Source organism: Zonotrichia leucophrys, chromosome 15 (genome assembly GCF_028769735.1).
Source record: "Zonotrichia leucophrys gambelii isolate GWCS_2022_RI chromosome 15, RI_Zleu_2.0, whole genome shotgun sequence".
NCBI classification, from domain to species: Eukaryota; Metazoa; Chordata; class Aves; order Passeriformes; family Passerellidae; genus Zonotrichia; species Zonotrichia leucophrys.
Genome location: NC_088185.1, coordinates 7,817,034 through 7,834,383, shown reverse-complemented (window position 1 = coordinate 7,834,383; position 17,350 = coordinate 7,817,034). Strand labels below are relative to the sequence as shown.

Genomic DNA, 17,350 nt, shown 5'->3' with positions numbered 1-17,350 from the left:
TTTCATGCCTCAGTATTGTGGGTTCCACCTGGATTTCTGGAGTTTTGGCTTCTCACTTTTCATCACACTAACATGTTTAAACAGTACACCAAGAGCAGGGCCTTGCAGCAAGTCCAAAATTAATCTGAGCATCTGCCTCCTTGGCCATGCAGGCCCTGGGAGGCTCAGGCAGGGCAGGCAGACGTGCATGGGAGGAATGCTTCCTGCTTGGGAAGAACATTTCTGGTGCATGATGGGCAGCTTGTATCCAGTAAATAAAGTTACATGACACAACAGCCTCTGCCAGTGTAAACTTCTATTTTCTGGATATTTACTTTTTGCATTTCTCTTCCGTTAAACTGGTCTGTTGGTGATCTATTTCTCCTCTAGACAGAGCACACTCGTGCTCCAGATACAAACATCCCAGAAGAATACTTTGAAGTGTCAAAAGTAATTAATTGGACTTTTAATTTTGGGGGCTGTACTTTTAAACTTAAATATGGGAACTAAAACACTAATCCAAAGCAACCTTTACTACTAAAGCATTACTCTAAAGCTTGATGCTTCTTTGGAAGTCCTGGACTACAAATGTATGAGACAAAGGTTTCCACAGTGTGGTCTGCAGACCACGATGGCCTGTCTTGGCTGGACATGCAGTGCTGGCTCTCCTCCCTGTCTCCATCTGTTACACTACATAGGAGACAGCTAAAAATATATAAGCATTCCAAAAGCACTTTTCCATATAAGCAACTGCCTCAGGAAGTTATATGATTGGAAATAGGAGCAGCTGTAATGTTCCAGACAATCTATTAAGATGTAGCTTGCCCTAGGAAAGCATTGGCATGCTATGCAGAATGCAAACTCCTACATGGGATACACTTTACTGCTGGATATCCAATACTTAAAATCATCACATGGTCAGTTGTGTAGCATTGTAATAAAAACCCCTGAAAAATAGCAAATATACAGGGAAAGCTTCTCATCTGTCACTACAGACAAAATAAATTAAAGACAACAGAATTAACATAACTCAGGATGGTCCCAGAGAAGTCCTGAGCATTATTCAAGCACCACCTTGCAGGGGGACCCAGCTCTCTCTGCCCTGGAGTGCCTGTCACCCATGGGGAGAGCAATTCACAGAGTTCCCAAGGCTAAAGGAGATGTATTTAAGTGCTGCCTAGGAACCTTTATAAATATGGACAGCTGGACTCTCTTAAGGACTTACATATAAAGGAATGTCTTATTTCATTTGCAAATTTTAGGAGAACATACAATCACATTTACAGCAGCAGATGACGTGACTCAAAATGGCACATCACTTATGGTCTCTGTAACCTCTGTTATTAGAATCCTCTTTTTAAAAAAAAAAAAGAAGAAAGAAGCCTCCACTCTCCCCTAGTTTAGCACGTGAGAGCTGGCAGTAACATCCAAATCCAAAATAAGCTGTACAGCAACTTGATCCAGCAAACTGCCCCACACGTGCTTAGGCTTAAGAATCCAAGTAAGCCTAAGAATGTGAGGCCCTGAGACAAGGCCTTGTGTTTAATTAAAGCAAAGCACACTGCTGCAGAGTTTACAAGCCATCCCAACACTCAGCATCACGAACACCAGGACCCACTCCCTCCCTCCCTCCCTGCCAAGTGACAGTTCTGCACACACACACAGACAGACACACACACACACACACACACACACACACACTCTCTCTCTCTCTTTCCTGGGGCTCCCAATAAAAGGCCAAATTTTTATACTGCAGCACTTACAGTGCAACCAATAAACAGCTGGCTCAAAGTGACACAGAACATTTTTAAAGAACTGCAGGCAAACACCCATATTAATGTTACACATGAACAAGGCCATTACAACTTCAGTATCTTTAAGTTTTCCCTCATTTTAGTCCTCATTCTGCTTTTGTACATTGGAAACCAAGTTATTCTCAATCCCAGATTGTACACTCTGCCATGTCTGGGTCTACAGATTTCAACAGAACATTTATTTAAAATCAGGTGACTAAAAAGAAGTTATATTCCCATAGAGTTTATGTTTCATCCAATTCCTTCAAGAAGTTCAATATGGAGCTATATTTTAACAGAATGAAGAGGTGTGATGAATGATGATAATTATAGGGGAAATACTGGGGAGGGACACTGACAAAAACAAAAACTTCAAATCATTACAACAAAAAAGACAAGTTATTGCTGATATAATGAGCCCACAGGTCTTCTTGCCATGCTTCACTTTGCTTTTAGATGGGCTAAGAACAGCTCTAGCCCTGATTGCAACATGCACCACTCAACAGAATATTTCCCTTTACTGAACTTTACATTCAGAGTAGCTCATAAAATGTCATTTTTCTTCTTAATAGAGTGAGACACAATGTCCAGAGACAACCAGTAAAGCACAAAAAAAGCAAATGACTACTTACAACTGTGATTTGTTTGTGTTGGGTCCTGAATTTGCCATACTAAGAACACCACGTCCCGTGTGGGACAAATTGGGCTTGAATTCATCTTTGAAAGGTTTTCCCCAGTAAGATTCTCCTCCTTAAAAAAAAAAAAAAAAAAAAAAGAAAAGAAGAATAATGTTTGTTTTCATTAGTTTCCCACTGTGTGTTGCAACAGGCACTGGCATTAAATTCAAGGTTCCCAGCACTTACAGTCACCATGTGTTAATACATTGTTACCTCACCCCTATCTCTAGGCCAGTATTTGAGCACGACCTTGAAATCTGGTGTTTGCAACTGGCAACATGTTTCTGTGCCCTCACACTATCAGCTGCAACAGACCACACTTTATCAACAGCTTTATGTATCCTGTGCTGAAGAACAGTCAAGGATTTAATTTTTTCCTCCTGGTCCACCATAAATTTTCTCTTTTGAAACATTAAATCTTTAAAATTGGCTTCATGACAAAACACAGAGCAAAGAGTTACCAGTTTAATTGCACTCTGGATATAGCATTGCTTCTGGAAATAAAATATCAAGGAGATGAAACACGTTCATAGAATCAACTAAGAACAGGAGCTATAAACTCAAATGCTTAATCCCAGACTAAACAATGAAGAATGATGATATATGGTGCTCCAAATTAAAAGGCAAAAATTAGATATTTGGACTAGATACCTGGATGATGTGAACACTTATGTGCAGTGAAGGTAAAAGAATGATAAAACAGCACAAACCCCAGCCCCAGCCCTCCAAAACTGATTTCTTTTCTGTGACTGTGGACAGAGAGAGGGTCCGTGAGAGGTCTCCTCCTGACTGTCATTTTTACATTATTTATGACAGATCTGACATTTTCATTTGCACTTTCCTCCAGGATCATTCTTAATAAGAAAAATGAAGGCTGAGATGAGTCATAGTTTTACAGTCAAATCCATAATCTTGTTTGACAAACCATGAAAAAATATTTCACCTTAGGACAGTATTAAAAATAAAACAAACAAAACTATCCAAACAGGCAGCAAGGCTGGTCCATCTGCAGAACTGGCTCAAGAGCCCTCCAGAGTAAATGTATCACTGGAGAAGCAGCAGGTCAGGGAGGGATCTGTAGTGCTCCACAGCCATGTGAACACATAGCACAGAAAGCAATTTGGTGATATGGCTGCACACAGAAACAGTAAATAAAAACAAGGAATGAATCAGGCTCCCACTGAAAACCTTACCCAAAAAATCACAAGAGTGCATTAAATGAGGAAAGAGTTTCAGATGATACCATGAAAACAAAGCATCTCATATGGACAGCTGCAAGTGGAACTAAGTGAGAAATTCTGGAAAAAGCTGACCCATTAAAAAACCCAATTAATCATATTCAAAAGACCTATTAATAGAGTTGAGTGTTGCCTGCTCTGCAGTTTGACAAGAAGTGACAAAAGGGACAAAGCCTGTGGGGATTTTCTGTAATCAGGAGTACAGCAGTGGTTCAGCAATCTCTGGCTATTGAATATTTTAAGATCAGCTAAATTACATCAGCTTGATCCCATATGCCAATATTTTCCAGAGGCGGGTGACAGGGATGTGGTACAGTTGCAGGCAGCTCTAGAGGAGTTTGTGCTGTCTGAAGTTTTCAGAGGATACAGAACATGAGCACAGTCTGTTGAGATGGGACACAGCAGCAAGTGGCCAAACCTGTGAGCCTGCTACAGCCTTCATGTGCTTCCAGCTGATGTTGGAATTACAGCCAAGCTGCTGAAAGACAGTGGAATCAAGCCTGAAGCCTTCACTGGTCAGAAAAATAATTCAAAAGGAAAGAGAAAAATTGTGAATGACAGAGAGAGTCTCTCTTTCTGGCACTGCAAACAACCAGACCCAAGAGCTTGCAGACAGGAGCAATGAGCCATGATCTTTAGGCTTTGGAATATTTATTTTTGTATGATTTCATTTCGGATCATGCACTGCAGGTCAGAATTCATCTCATATGTATGAAAGCTAAGTTTGGTTCATTCTGCTTTTCTGGAAATAAGCACTAATATTTCAGCAGATAGCTACAGCCCCTGCTCTGTCTGCCATACAGCTGTTTCCAAGGCTAATTCTGTCTGCCTGGGAGCTGCAGCAGGAGCAGGGAATGGCCTGTGCAGCATTTGCCTCAAAGGCCAGACGTCCTGTGAAGGACAGAACTGAAGCGTCTGTGGAGACCTGGCAGCACAGACTGGCAAAGGGCAGAGGAGACACTGCAAAGGCACTCTGCAGACCAGGCACAGCTTGGGGGTTTTGTTGTTGATTTGGTGTTTAAAAATAATTTAAAGGGAATACTTTTTTTTCTTTTTCAAGGAAAACCCCAGAGTATTCTCCTTAAATTAAAAATAGCCTGAATGTGCTTTTCATCAAACTCCAGCTAACCTCTGGAATTGTTCCAGGCTTCAAGTATCTGCTTGAAGCAGGACTAGACAGAACAAGTCAGAAGATGGCAAGTTACATCTATACATTTTTTTAATTACTGAAACCCAGCAGGACTTTCTCTGTGAAGATTAAGTACAGACCCCTCATCAGTCTAGGGCCATGGCAGCATAGTGCCTAATGCTCAGCTGGAACAGGGATTTTACATTCTTACCTTTTACTGTCCATGTTAGAGCTCAAGGTAAACTTGGGAAGACCACTCAGGCTCCAAACCTGCTAATAATTATGAGGTGTTTGTAAGTATCTAGCAGATTTTACTGTGTTTATTCTCAACACAGGTGGGAGGTGTGGTTGTACATTTTCTGAAAGCAGAATGGATGCAGACAGAGGAGGTGGGAGCACGGCAGTGTCTGGCTCCAGTCTTTTTATGTTACCCTTCCAGCAAATCTATGTGCCACAAAGAGAAGAGGCTCCTCCTGACACTCCCCAAATCTTCCTCAGGGTGCACACAGATCTCTGCTGGCTATATTTGGAGTCACAATGATGTAAAGTCCTCAGCCCAGTGCTGATGTACCAGCCTACAAGCAAAGCCCACGGAAAACAAGAATTGACTCTGGGTGTTGCATTCACAGCTGGCAGCACTGCCTGTCACTTCACCTCCCTCTCAGCTTATCTTCTGTCCAAGTGGAGCTGTGTGCCTACTGGACTTGTAAATGTTCCTGAGATCCTATTACAAAAGTGCTAGAAAAGAATTCTGTGGGCTTCTGTGCTAAAAATCAGTTCACATGGCAGCAGCCATGGCCCCAGCACGTACTGCCACTGGCTGGATTGGTGTTGGGAATAATTACAGCCTGCACATGGGAATGTCCTGCTTGCACAAAGCTGGAAATGTATTTGGGATCAGCCACAGAAATACAGTGCCATTAAACAGCATTTTACCTGCACAGTGTCTAATGCCTTCAGAGATTTTGTACAATTCTGTAAAATAAAAATCACATGCCTGCTCAGATGCACATGATTCAAAGCTGCAGGAAGCTGGGAGTCAATTCCATGCATTCTCCTTTTTAAAATAAATTCTCTTAAATTAAAGATGTGTTTAACTCATTCTTGCACAGAGATGAAATGAAACAGACCACACAGCTCTTAGAAAAGAACATTAATAATTTCTGTGGCTATCCAGAGTGGCAAGATATATTTAGCTTGTACTGAAGCATGGTTAGTTATTCAGTCTTGTATCTGCATTCTGTGCTGATAGTAAACAGGTGAACAGATTTAAACTGACATCTGAAGCAGTCACACATCAGCAACTACACAGAAAAAAAGCCACATTTTCAGATTGCCTTTTGAACTAAACCAGATCACTCTTTGGTAGTCTTTGTTCCTACTAAAAGCATGTAAGTTTTTTGAGGTACAATCACAGATTTTGTGCAACTTTCTTGCAAAGAGCTGAGAGATGCATCTAAAGCTTCAGAAATGTAGCATTCCAAAAGCCAGGTGTGGGCTGGGAATCATCATTCATGACAGTTGTGATTTTAAATAAATCCTTCCTTTTTCTGGCTTAAAAATTGCTAAGCAGTGGTAAGGAAGTAGGAGGGTTCTGATTCACAAAAATGATGGCTTACTTTCTGTAATTTTCTTCTTGTCATTTGGAACAACGAGGCACATAATAACATCTGACACTTCTGTAGAGCTTTCCAAGTGAGATTCTGGAATCATTTTGCAAATATGAAAGCCTTAGCTCAGGCAGTAAGTGCTTCTCTCCTCTCAGATCATGGAACTCAACCCCACAAACCTGAGAGTGGATGTGCACAGGGACTGCAGATTGAAAGGAGAATATTCCAGATAAAAAGGTCTTGCTCCTGCTTCTGCTGCACTTCAATCATGCAAGAAAAGGGGCTCTAAAACTGGCACAGTTAAGGAACTTGCCATCTTAGGAAATCACATTGCATTGATCAAGTTTGTCCAGAGTCCTTTGCTATTGACATTTCAGAGGAGCTCTTCTTGCTGCCAAACAAAATGCAATTCCCATCTACCAGTAGTATTTCATCCTGGACTTTTACAGCTATAATGTGCCTCCTCTGTGCCCTCCTGGATTCATAAATCACAGGCTGATTCATGAGACCTTCCAACAGGTTGCAAGAAAGAGTAGCTGAAAAAAGCCTGTGCTGCTTTGAAAATGTGATGCTTTGCATATATTTTCCCTTTTTCATACAAAAGGGTTAGGATATTAAACCTATTTTTTCTACATGCAAATTTTCTTCTATTATTTGGAACACTGAAAATACAGAGCAGCTGCTCCACTTGCACGACCGTGAGTTAGAATTACTCACAGTGTTCAACCACTTACTTGTTATGAACAGCAGGAAAAGAGATACATCACAAATCTAAAATTCATTTTCAAATAATTAATCATTACAAAGAATGACCATGACTCAGCTTATTGCTCTGAACACTGCCTCTATGGGTGGTTATTTTGTTCGAGAAGAAATAAGCTGCTGTACCACAATAAAATTTCTCCCAGTAGTCTTATGAAACATAAAGGTGAAGGCTCTAGGAAAATGAGTCTGGTCCTCCAAATCAGTGTCATCCTTGCAGCACTGTGTATCTGACTGCTCTGGCAGTGCAGGTCTGACAGCTGAGCTAAGGTAAAACTCTATTCCCCACTCTTTTCTCAGGGTGGTATCTCAGCTCCCAGATGCCACAATGATAATTTCCACCCTTCTCCATTCCAAGCTAACTGCTGAGTACCAGAATTAGCTGTCCTTCACGTGTCTGCTGGGTCACATTTGCTTTTACGACAGTCCAGAAGAGACTCAAGAAGGACATACAGGGGAGCTGAATAACAAACAACAAAGCTCAGGGTGCTTCCAGAGAGAACAGTTCAGCTGGAGCAGCCTTGGGAGAGGATGGTCAGTGACAACCAGCCTGGCATTTACCTCTGTGAGCTGTTTTAAAACACAAGCACAGTTAATGCGGGTGAGCCAAGGCACAGCTACAGTCTGTGTATGTATGACAAGTCACCTTCTGGCATGTTGTACTGATTGTGCCCAAATCCACCCAGAAGATGAACAGTCCTGGGCTTACTTAGCAATGGAGTGGGTGATCATCTCAGCATCTGGGGGCTGCAACCATAAACCTGACACCCTGACACATGGCATGAATGTCAGATGACAGAAACCAAATGGTGGGAAGATATTTGAACAAGTCTGTTCAAGTTCCTGATGAACAGGAATAATTAAATAAATAGAGGAAGAATATATAGCGGCTTAATGCACGTTCCATGTATCAGTTTAGAAAACGGGTTTTTTTCCAGGAAAAAAAAAAAAAGAAAAAGGCCAAATCTCTTAGCTAGAAATCATTAATTCAAGCAGAAGGTTCTGTGTGAATGAGGAAACAAAGCATGTTCTTTTTGCTCTGAAGTATTCCTACAAAAAGCTCTAATAGAAACAGTTTATAATATTGACATTTAAAGGGTAACCTCCAAATAGTCCTCCCTATTGCCAATTGAAATATCTGGGAAGAAAGCCCTGTTCTGTTCTCATATGCTTCTCTGATATTACAGAAGTCAAGTTATTTATTCTAAAGCTCATTTAATCTTACAGACTTTTTTTAGCTTTCAAAGGTGCATCTTTTTTTTCCCCTTCTAAGAAGCAGTGAGTCAAAAAAATACTGAAATCCCTTCCAGCAGAAGACATAAATAAAGGGAATTTATCCTGCAAATAACAAACAAACCACAGGCAAAAATGGTACAAAGTACTGAATCCCAGTGCTTTACTCCAAAGCTTTCCTAAAGTGAATGCCTGTGATCACATGAATAATGCACAAACGAATGGACCAACATTTTTACAGCACGGCAGCCCAGGAGAGCATCAGTCCATCTGCCCTGCCAGAGCAGTGCTGCTGAGCTGAACCCTCCTCTGGCTGCCCTGCTGCCAAGGGAACATCCAGCCTCAGGTCTGGCCACCTTCTTACAGCTCCCGACACACAAGTGGAATTTCTGCCTCACAGTCAAGTGCCCGGGATCTATCCAGCAGTCAGGAACAAATCCCGACAGACTACTTGCGCTCTGTGAACTGTCTAAGCAGGTTCACTGAAGTATTAAACACAATGGCATGACAGTTCAAGAGCAATCTACAGCCCACCAGGCTCCCCATTTAGATTTCCTTGTGATATTATCATATTCAATAAGCAATTAGGTAAAGACATATAAAATTCAACTGTCTTAAAAATATAAAAGCCATTCAGGTGCAAAGAAGACATTTGCACCATTTGGACTCTACAATAATTGCAGCCAGTCTCTAAATATCTGCAAGACTCATGTCTATTTGAGTGCACACTGTTCATTTCATTAGAACTTTAATAGTCCTGACAGATGTTTGTGAGACATCTCGCCTGCGATATCCTCATCTTTAATTAAGAATGACAAGGAGGAAAACAAGATGGAAAATACTAGAGGTCATTAGACTCCTTTTTTTAAGTGAAAGAATATATGTAGGAGGATTTTCATCCTATGTGCTTGTTAGCATTTCACTTCCTACTGGCAGAGGCAGTGGAGCTGAGCCTTGCCCTTCAGCGCAGCAGCGATGCCAGTCCTCTGCCTCTGTTAACTCTGCTGTCTTACAGCACTTCTGCATTTGCACAAATAGAAGCAGGGATGACACCAGCAAGTTAATTTTCATTCCACAGCAGGATCTGAACTCCACCCTGCAAGGGTGAGAGGTGTTTGAGTCAACCTATTAAATTTTCCCGTCTCCTGACACCTCTTTAATTTCTCATTTCAAAAGATGTTCCTAATTATGTCTTTTGGGACTTGAACCAAAACTTTCCGTATAAAAAAATAAAATCACATCTGACAGTCCAAGCATAGATGGTAACAGTTCTTGTTAATGGGTTTTTGCCATCAAAACAGTGAACCTTTAACTAGTCTCAAATCCTGCAATTGTTGATAATCACGTACACTACAAGAAAAGTAGGCAACTTACAGTAACATAATTAACACAGTAAATAGAGCTAAAGTATTTAGGCAGGCAAGGAGCTGGGGATGCTGGAGACAGCCTCAAGTGGGCAGACAGAAGGTGCACGAGGAAAATGAGCAAATTTACAGCAGTGACCAGAGGTATTTCATGACCTATCTCCTGTGGTGGGCAATGCTGTGACACCCTTCAGCTGCTCTGCCTCCTGACCTTTCCTGCTATGACTGTTCCCAGATCTCCAACCAAGGGAGAAAGAAGAGGAGGAAGAATTTTGTAGCCGTGATCCCCAAAAGTAAGAAAAAGAGCAGCTTGGGCATTACAAGGCAAGTAGCTGGGAGAACAGATGGTGTCTGGCCAATCACCAATTTTAAGGCAGGTCTCAAGTATATCATTAACACTGAATTTGAAAGCAACTTTGCATGAATGTGTTTCTTCCTTTATTCTTTGCCCTGGAAGACCAGCTGTAAAATCATTATAATTTTCATTTATTTATTTTCTGAAGGAAAAAGGAAGCAAAACCCACAAGAATTCTGCATGGAAGAGTGCCCAAGCTTTAGACTGAGAATATATCGGATGAAATTTTGAACATAGTCAACATGGTCATAAAAATATATCAAGAAAACCTCTGTTTTAAAGTAAACACAATGTCCCACTTACCATCATTTAGTGAATTTTAATTTTAAATTGTCTGGAAGTAAATGTAACAACACAGTCCATGAAGTGAGAACAACTTACTTGATTCAAACTCAACCTTACCTGTTCCTGTTCCAGTCGGATCACCTCCTTGGATCTGCAGAATTTAAATTAAATCAGTGTTACATATGCATCTATGTGAAAGACATTAAATACTAACCATAAAAGCCAATGGTGCTCAATTTTCTGCCTTCTATATTGTGTCACGTTGACGAGTCAGCAACAAGGAAACCATTACTTCTTATTTGGAGCTTACTATCAGCTGGCTGTCATCCCTGACATTGCTTATCCATAAGCAGAATGGCAGTTTCATAAAAATAATAGGTCTTTTATGGGTAAATAGGGAAAAAAACTAATCTCAAATGGGTTCACCAGATCATCCTTTTTATTATGTGCTGAATCAGAACCTGCTTTTTACCTGATGATGCACTGCTTTAGGAACTGGAAAGGCTTTACATTTTGCTACCAACCCTCCACATAATGGGAAGGCAAGAAAAGGGGGAATATGGAATATTTTTTGTATCTGAATCTGTATCCAGTCACTACCTCCAGCAGGAAAAATCCTCATGTGAAACCAATCTTTGAGTAACAAAACAGTGTATTAATTATTGGACATGCAGGATCTACAGAAATAATATTCAAGGCTTTAATGCCAGTGGAGGGAACGGGACATGATCAGTTTCAAAGTAATAGCACACAAGCACAATTGTAGTTGTGAGCTTAACTATGAACTGAGATACACAGGGCTGTCAAAAGAAAAAAAGCTTTTTGTACAATGACAGGACAGAATGTAACATCCAGTGATGTTCCTTGTGAGATGTGCTCTGCCTTCAGGATCAGGTTGTTCATTCTTCTGAAAGGAAGTTACAGAGCAGCTACAATATCCTAAGCTGCCTGGACTGTAACTCTGTAAATAAAGATCTTTGACTACCAAAGATACAGTTCAGGAACAAAAGGTGCTCTTTAACTCCTTTACAAGAAACCTGGGCATCCAGTGCTGGAGCACACTAGGAAAGGATAACCTGATAATACCCAAGTACCACAACCTGAAACAGAAATTCAGATGCTTGCTGAAGTTTCATCTGAATGGGATTCCAACAGGCCACAGTATTACTTATCCAAATTAGCATTTCCCTCTCTCTCCTTCTGTTCATTAACCACCCACCCACATCTTGGGGAAGATAACAAGAGCCAAGGCAATGACTCTTCAAGGCTTTGTCTGGAATGGCAGCAAATGCAGTGCTGAATGCAGTGATCTTCTGAGTGACAATGTCAGTCAGAGACAATTGCCAGTAACACCCAGAAATACACATGGTACAGGTAAGGACAACCCTCATTCTGATGGTATATTTGATACACTTCTATTGCAAGTTGTCATGCATGGAACCACCTAAACCTGAGGTAAGTTAAATACATGGGATATTCTGAGCACATCATATATTGTGCATTATACAGGAGTTTTTTAATACTCACCACAAAATTCCGAATTGATCGGTGAAAAATTGTTCCATCGTAATAGTTCTTCTTGCACAGCTTGATGAAGTTTTCACACGTTCGGGGTGTCTGAAAGACAACAGGAAGTTTTAATTAAGCACAACCTTTAAACAATCATTACAGTGGTTACAAGAATCACTTCTCACTTGTGCCTCACAAAGGAACAAACATGCAGGACTCAAAGAGGATGGAGGCTCTGTCTACAGGAAAAAGTCTGTAATAAAGCTTCTTTTAAGGTACACTGGAGACACACACACTGTGTTAAATAAATTAAACCCAGACCTTCCAATTAGCACTAAGAAGTGCTGAACATTAGCTCAGATAACAGGAGTTCCCAGCTGACATCTTGATGGTGAACACAGGTAAGCTCAGAGACTTGCAAGTCACTGAGTTCCAGCAGTGCATCACAACCCTGTTCCAAAGGGGATTTCTAGCACTGAAAAATGGTAATTTACCAGAGTCAGAATGAACCTGACCTCTCTGCTCCACTATTTTAAAGTGAACACATTGAAGCTAACTGGGAGAGAAGCATTTGGTCCTCTTTACCACTTGGAAGTAACAATGGGACTGACCCAAGCCATTGGAACACAGGAAAAATTAAAAAAACCCAAATTGTTTTCAAAGCTCTAAATAAAATATAAAGATGCTAAATATATTGCCAACTTCTAATTCACTTTTACAGTGCAAATTAAAGTCATTTAGTAAATTTGTGAGTCATGATATTCAAACAGTACCTTCTGAAAAACTTTTCTTTCCACCTAATCATCCTTCCACTGTAATTATATGGATTCTCTTCTCTGCAATACTAAAATACTTTCAGACATACAAACACAAGTACAGAGACAGCCTGTTTTCTATGCTTGGACATGTTTTCCAACTCCACTGTGGATTATGTGCATAAACCTATTTCAGTTTTACAAAAGAAAACATCTAACTGAGTTCTTAGAGGCCTTAAAAATGTCCTTATTGCTGGATGTGGTGGCAAGTAAAGCCCAGCATGAGCTGCAGGGGCTGTAGGTGAGCACACCCAAGACCTGTCTTTGTGAAAGGCACCAATTCACTTTGCACTGCTGGGACATCACTCTTGGAATGGGAGCTGCCGAGGGACAGAGCTATGCAACCTGAACTGACTTAAAAGCAAATAAAAACCCAGCAAGGCCAGCCTGATTATAACAATTTAAGGATGAAATCATCTGTATCTCTTGAAAAGCCAGTCCATACAAATATTCATCCAGAACCCTACAGAGCTTCAGTTTTCTGTATTTTCTCAGCTGAAACACAATCCCTCTCACTCCTCCTTATTTACACTGAAATGTCTCTTAATTTTCCAAACAAACTTTACTTGTCATTATAAATTCTCTGTATTGATTCCTCCTTAATTACTCTACTCAGATGACAGTTGTCAGCTGGGCCACAAGTGAAAAAATTAGCAAATTCTAATCTTACACCAGCCATTATTTCAGATTTCCTACAGAATTAATGACTGAGTTAAATGGTAATGGTACCATAATGCCTTTATGGTAGAATGTCACCAAGACATGTACTTTGGTGGCATCTTGAGGGCAACTCATAAGTATATAACTATATTCCATAAAACTGTATCAAGCACCAGGAGGTTCTCCTACAGTTTCAATGTCTATAGTAAATGTGATTTTTTTTTTGCTTTAAATTCAACATATATGCTTTAAAATAATCTTTGTACTTAATCTTTCTAGTAAAATTCAAACCCTGAGGAATCACTTGTGAAGCAGAGGTGTCCTTTATAAGACAATATCATAACAGCATTGATCCTAGCATTTTGCTATTAGTTATTACTTGTGGAAAATGTCAGTAAGGATAAAAATAAGTTTAAAAATTTCTTTATGAATCAGAAATGGAATCAGCAGCTTTTAGCCCAAGGCACTTTATGTCATGAGAGCCAAGCACTCTTTGGAGAGAGAGAGACATAGTTAATAAGTTCTTGAGGGGGAATACAGGAACCTGTAATTAATTTTTCACAAAAAATGAAACCAGGCAAAAGACTGAGTCCCCTAGGAATGGACACCAAATAATCTAAATTTGCACAAAGCTGATAACCCAAACCAGATTTCCTATTTATTTTCAAAACACGATTTGTAAAATATACATCAAAAAAACTGTCTCTAGTAATGTATTTTTTATGCAGGACCTGTGCTGACCCTTCTCTCTAAATGGATTTTTAGCTATTATACCCTTTCCCAGAAATAAGCTTTTTAAATGCAACTTCAGAAATATTTAGTATACATGCAATAGTCATTTCACTGCAAGGTTTTCTTTAAATAATTGCCACCAAATTGGTTCCCATGGTCACCTCATGCATCACAGAGATACATTTGGCAGGTAAACAGTTCCTTAGCAACATTACCACTACCTTTTATAGTGCTTTTTAGCAGACACAAATAAGGAGGTTTGCATTCAATCAGTAATAAACCCCAGTTTCAGTCATGCAGTAAATCTAGAATATCTGGCTCAGATTATCTGATTTATTCAAAGCAGTTAATGTTCTTGCCAAATCTCACACTGCCAAGCACATTTCAGGGATTTTTTAAAGCAGCATCCTGTCCAAACAGGAGAAAAAGGCTCGAGGTTTACGGGGAAGGTGCAGATCCTCAGTAATGAAGTTGTGTCCTGCACTGACCACACAAACAAGGCCAGTCTTTGAAGTCTTTGTTTCAACTACAAAGACTGATGACATATAAATACACATAAACAAACCTGACTTTGTTATTTGATATAAGATCTTGTGGCAGATGTCAGACTCCCATTCCCTGAATGCAAAGCTGTCTCCTTCTTCAGGAATTTCCTGCACAGCACTTTTCTCACACCATTTCTGAAGGAGGAGGGGATGGTCAAGGCACCTGGAAATGCAGGAGGTGACCCTGGTTTCTTGTTCTCTCACCACTGACTGTGTGCTCCAGGTTCTCTTTTTAGTTCTGGCTGGTTTTGTTTTAAACTGGCCTCAACAGCAACAGCTAATTTTTCCCTCTTTATCCCTTTTACATTAAGCAGGAAATGACTGAAATTATTTTATTCTACTGACTATGACTTAGACCTATATGCAAGGAAGTCTAGGGAAAAATGCAACCATGTTGACCTGATCTGAAGTCCACTGACAGAAAACATGGCTTCAAATCTACTGCAATATCTTCTCAGAATGATGCAGTGACAATCCTAAAGAGGAAAATTTAAAAATTGTGAAAGGCTTTTCTGACCAAAGAGTGTGGTAGGAGAGCCTGAGAAATCCTCCTTTTCTTAGGTCAAGTTGGGACCATGTAAGTGACTGCAGTGTCTCTATGATGTCCTTCAGCTAAAGACACTTCTCTTTAAAAATGACAAATAGTAAGAAGAAAAATTTTATTTATACCAAAAATGAGTCACCTGCTCCAACTGTGCTCCCTATTTATTTTGTAGATGCCAGATAACTGTCTTTCAACTGCTGAAAATTCACACCCAAGACAAGCAGTAAAAATTTAATAAATGCTTTGAGACAGGAATCCAGAAGAGTACTTATCCCAGAAGATGCCACAAATGCTTTGCTTGGCTCACAGATACACATATTTAATGGGGCCACAGCCCAATGGTTTTCTAAGTAGGTTTAAGTCTCCATATAGCTAACACACTTAGTAGTGTGGAAACACCAGCACTCTACCAGTTACTATGCCCAGACAAATTTCAGAGTTAATGAGAGATTGCTACAAAGAATGACCCTGCAAAAATAGCAGTGACAGGAGACTGTGAAATCATTATACTCAGAGAACAATGAAGAAAGGAATATACAATTTAGAAAACCAAAGCAAAACAGAAAAAAACCCTGAGTGCTTACTACAAAGTCCTAGGATAAATGCAGATTTTATTTGAGCCAATTTCAGTTTCCATTTTGCCAGCAAGGGTGGCTCCATGCCAGGTAAAATTCATCTCTCCTGCTGCATCCCGAGACCTGAAGGGTGGGACCAACCAAGCCAGGTCCCTATCTGATTTCCCAGTCTGCAGCTGTCCTTTCTCATTAGTCACAATGGTTCATTACATTTGTAAAAGTTACCTTAACTCAGAATCTCTACTGGGCAGCGAAGAGCCAAACAGGAGGAGATGAAAACCTGCAGCACTCCTGTTGCCAAGGTGCGGGAGATGGGAAAAGAGGGAAGAGCTCCTGAGTTGTTGCCATGACTGCAAGGAAAAAGGCTTTACTATGTGAAGAGCTAATCATTTCAAAATGCTCCATCCCTTGAGGATGTGCACGAACCTTGAAGGGAAATTTCACACTAAGCATTCAGAAGCTGTCATTCGCACATCTGTATAATTTTCTTGTGCTAATTTCACTTCCCTTTTATTTCTTTTTTTCTCTCTAAATTGGATGAACCGTAGTAGTGGCACTAAACTACAGAGCCTTGCTATATGCTCATTAACCCTATGTTTCAAAGGAGAAAATATTGAAAAGCTCACTCCTCTCAAATTAAAATTGCATTCTACAGCCTTCATCTCACCACACAAATGCCAGAATTCTGCTACTAAGAGGCATGAACTAGTGACAGAAATTTCTAAAGCTTCAAACGAAGCTTTCCATTTTTTTAACATAGATCTCCTTTAAAATGCAAGGTGGATTTTGCTTTGCTTTAATCCATTTATGTACTTTTACAGAGAGCATTTTTTATCTTGTAATTGTTCATTCAGCAACTCTTCTAATGTGTGAGCCCATAACAAGGTGATTTGGTAAGGTTTAAACTCAGTTTCCCCCCTACCTTTCAATCTGTAGTACTCAGCCTACCAGAAGAGAATTTAGGAATAAAAGCTTGGCTTTATTTGGGGCTTAGTCAGAGCTAAATGTAATAGTACAATTTCAGGAATCACCACCTGGTGATTCAGGTGCAAATGTCTGTTCCCTCCTCCAAGCCATGGAAAGAAATATGTAAACGTTTCAGTGTCCAATGCTGTTCTGGAAGGCCATTTAAACCACCACGTTTCACTTTGCACCAATGAACTATGAGCACATTCCCTTTGTTTCACAGGAACAGGGGCAGGAAAACCCAAAACTCCACAAAGCCTGGTGCAAGAGCATGGGAAGAATTTCACAGTGGGAAGCCCATGACATTTCCCACAGGAGAAACATTTATTCCAGACTTAAACACCACTCCCTGCCAGCTCCACTTTCCTGCTAACAGTTCCCCAGTGTGAGAGAGGGACTGAGCCAGTGACAGGTGATGGTGGCAAACAACAGCTGCCTGTGGTGGTGCAGTTCAAGAAAGCCACAGTTCATCTAAGGGACACAATTCTCAACTGGTTATACCACGAGCAAACGTGTTCAGGCAATTTGTGATCCGTGATCAGGAGAGCACAGTTCCAGAGAGTGAGCACTGGGAGACAT

The 17,350-nt window shown here is 40.3% G+C and overlaps 1 protein-coding gene across 2 annotated transcripts in view; it reads right to left on the bottom strand.

The window, feature by feature from the left end:
* Positions 1 to 17,350, bottom strand: part of PPIL2 (peptidylprolyl isomerase like 2) — a 68,101-nt gene that overhangs the window by 13,725 nt on the left and 37,026 nt on the right. For both annotated transcript variants that reach the window (XM_064726901.1, XM_064726902.1), the window contains exons 13-15: positions 11,953 to 12,042; positions 10,543 to 10,576; positions 2,405 to 2,522 (exon numbers count right to left, since the gene is read on the bottom strand). In XM_064726901.1, the coding sequence (XP_064582971.1) occupies positions 2,405 to 2,522; positions 10,543 to 10,576; positions 11,953 to 12,042 (242 nt within the window). The remainder of the gene's footprint in view (positions 1 to 2,404; positions 2,523 to 10,542; positions 10,577 to 11,952; positions 12,043 to 17,350) is intronic.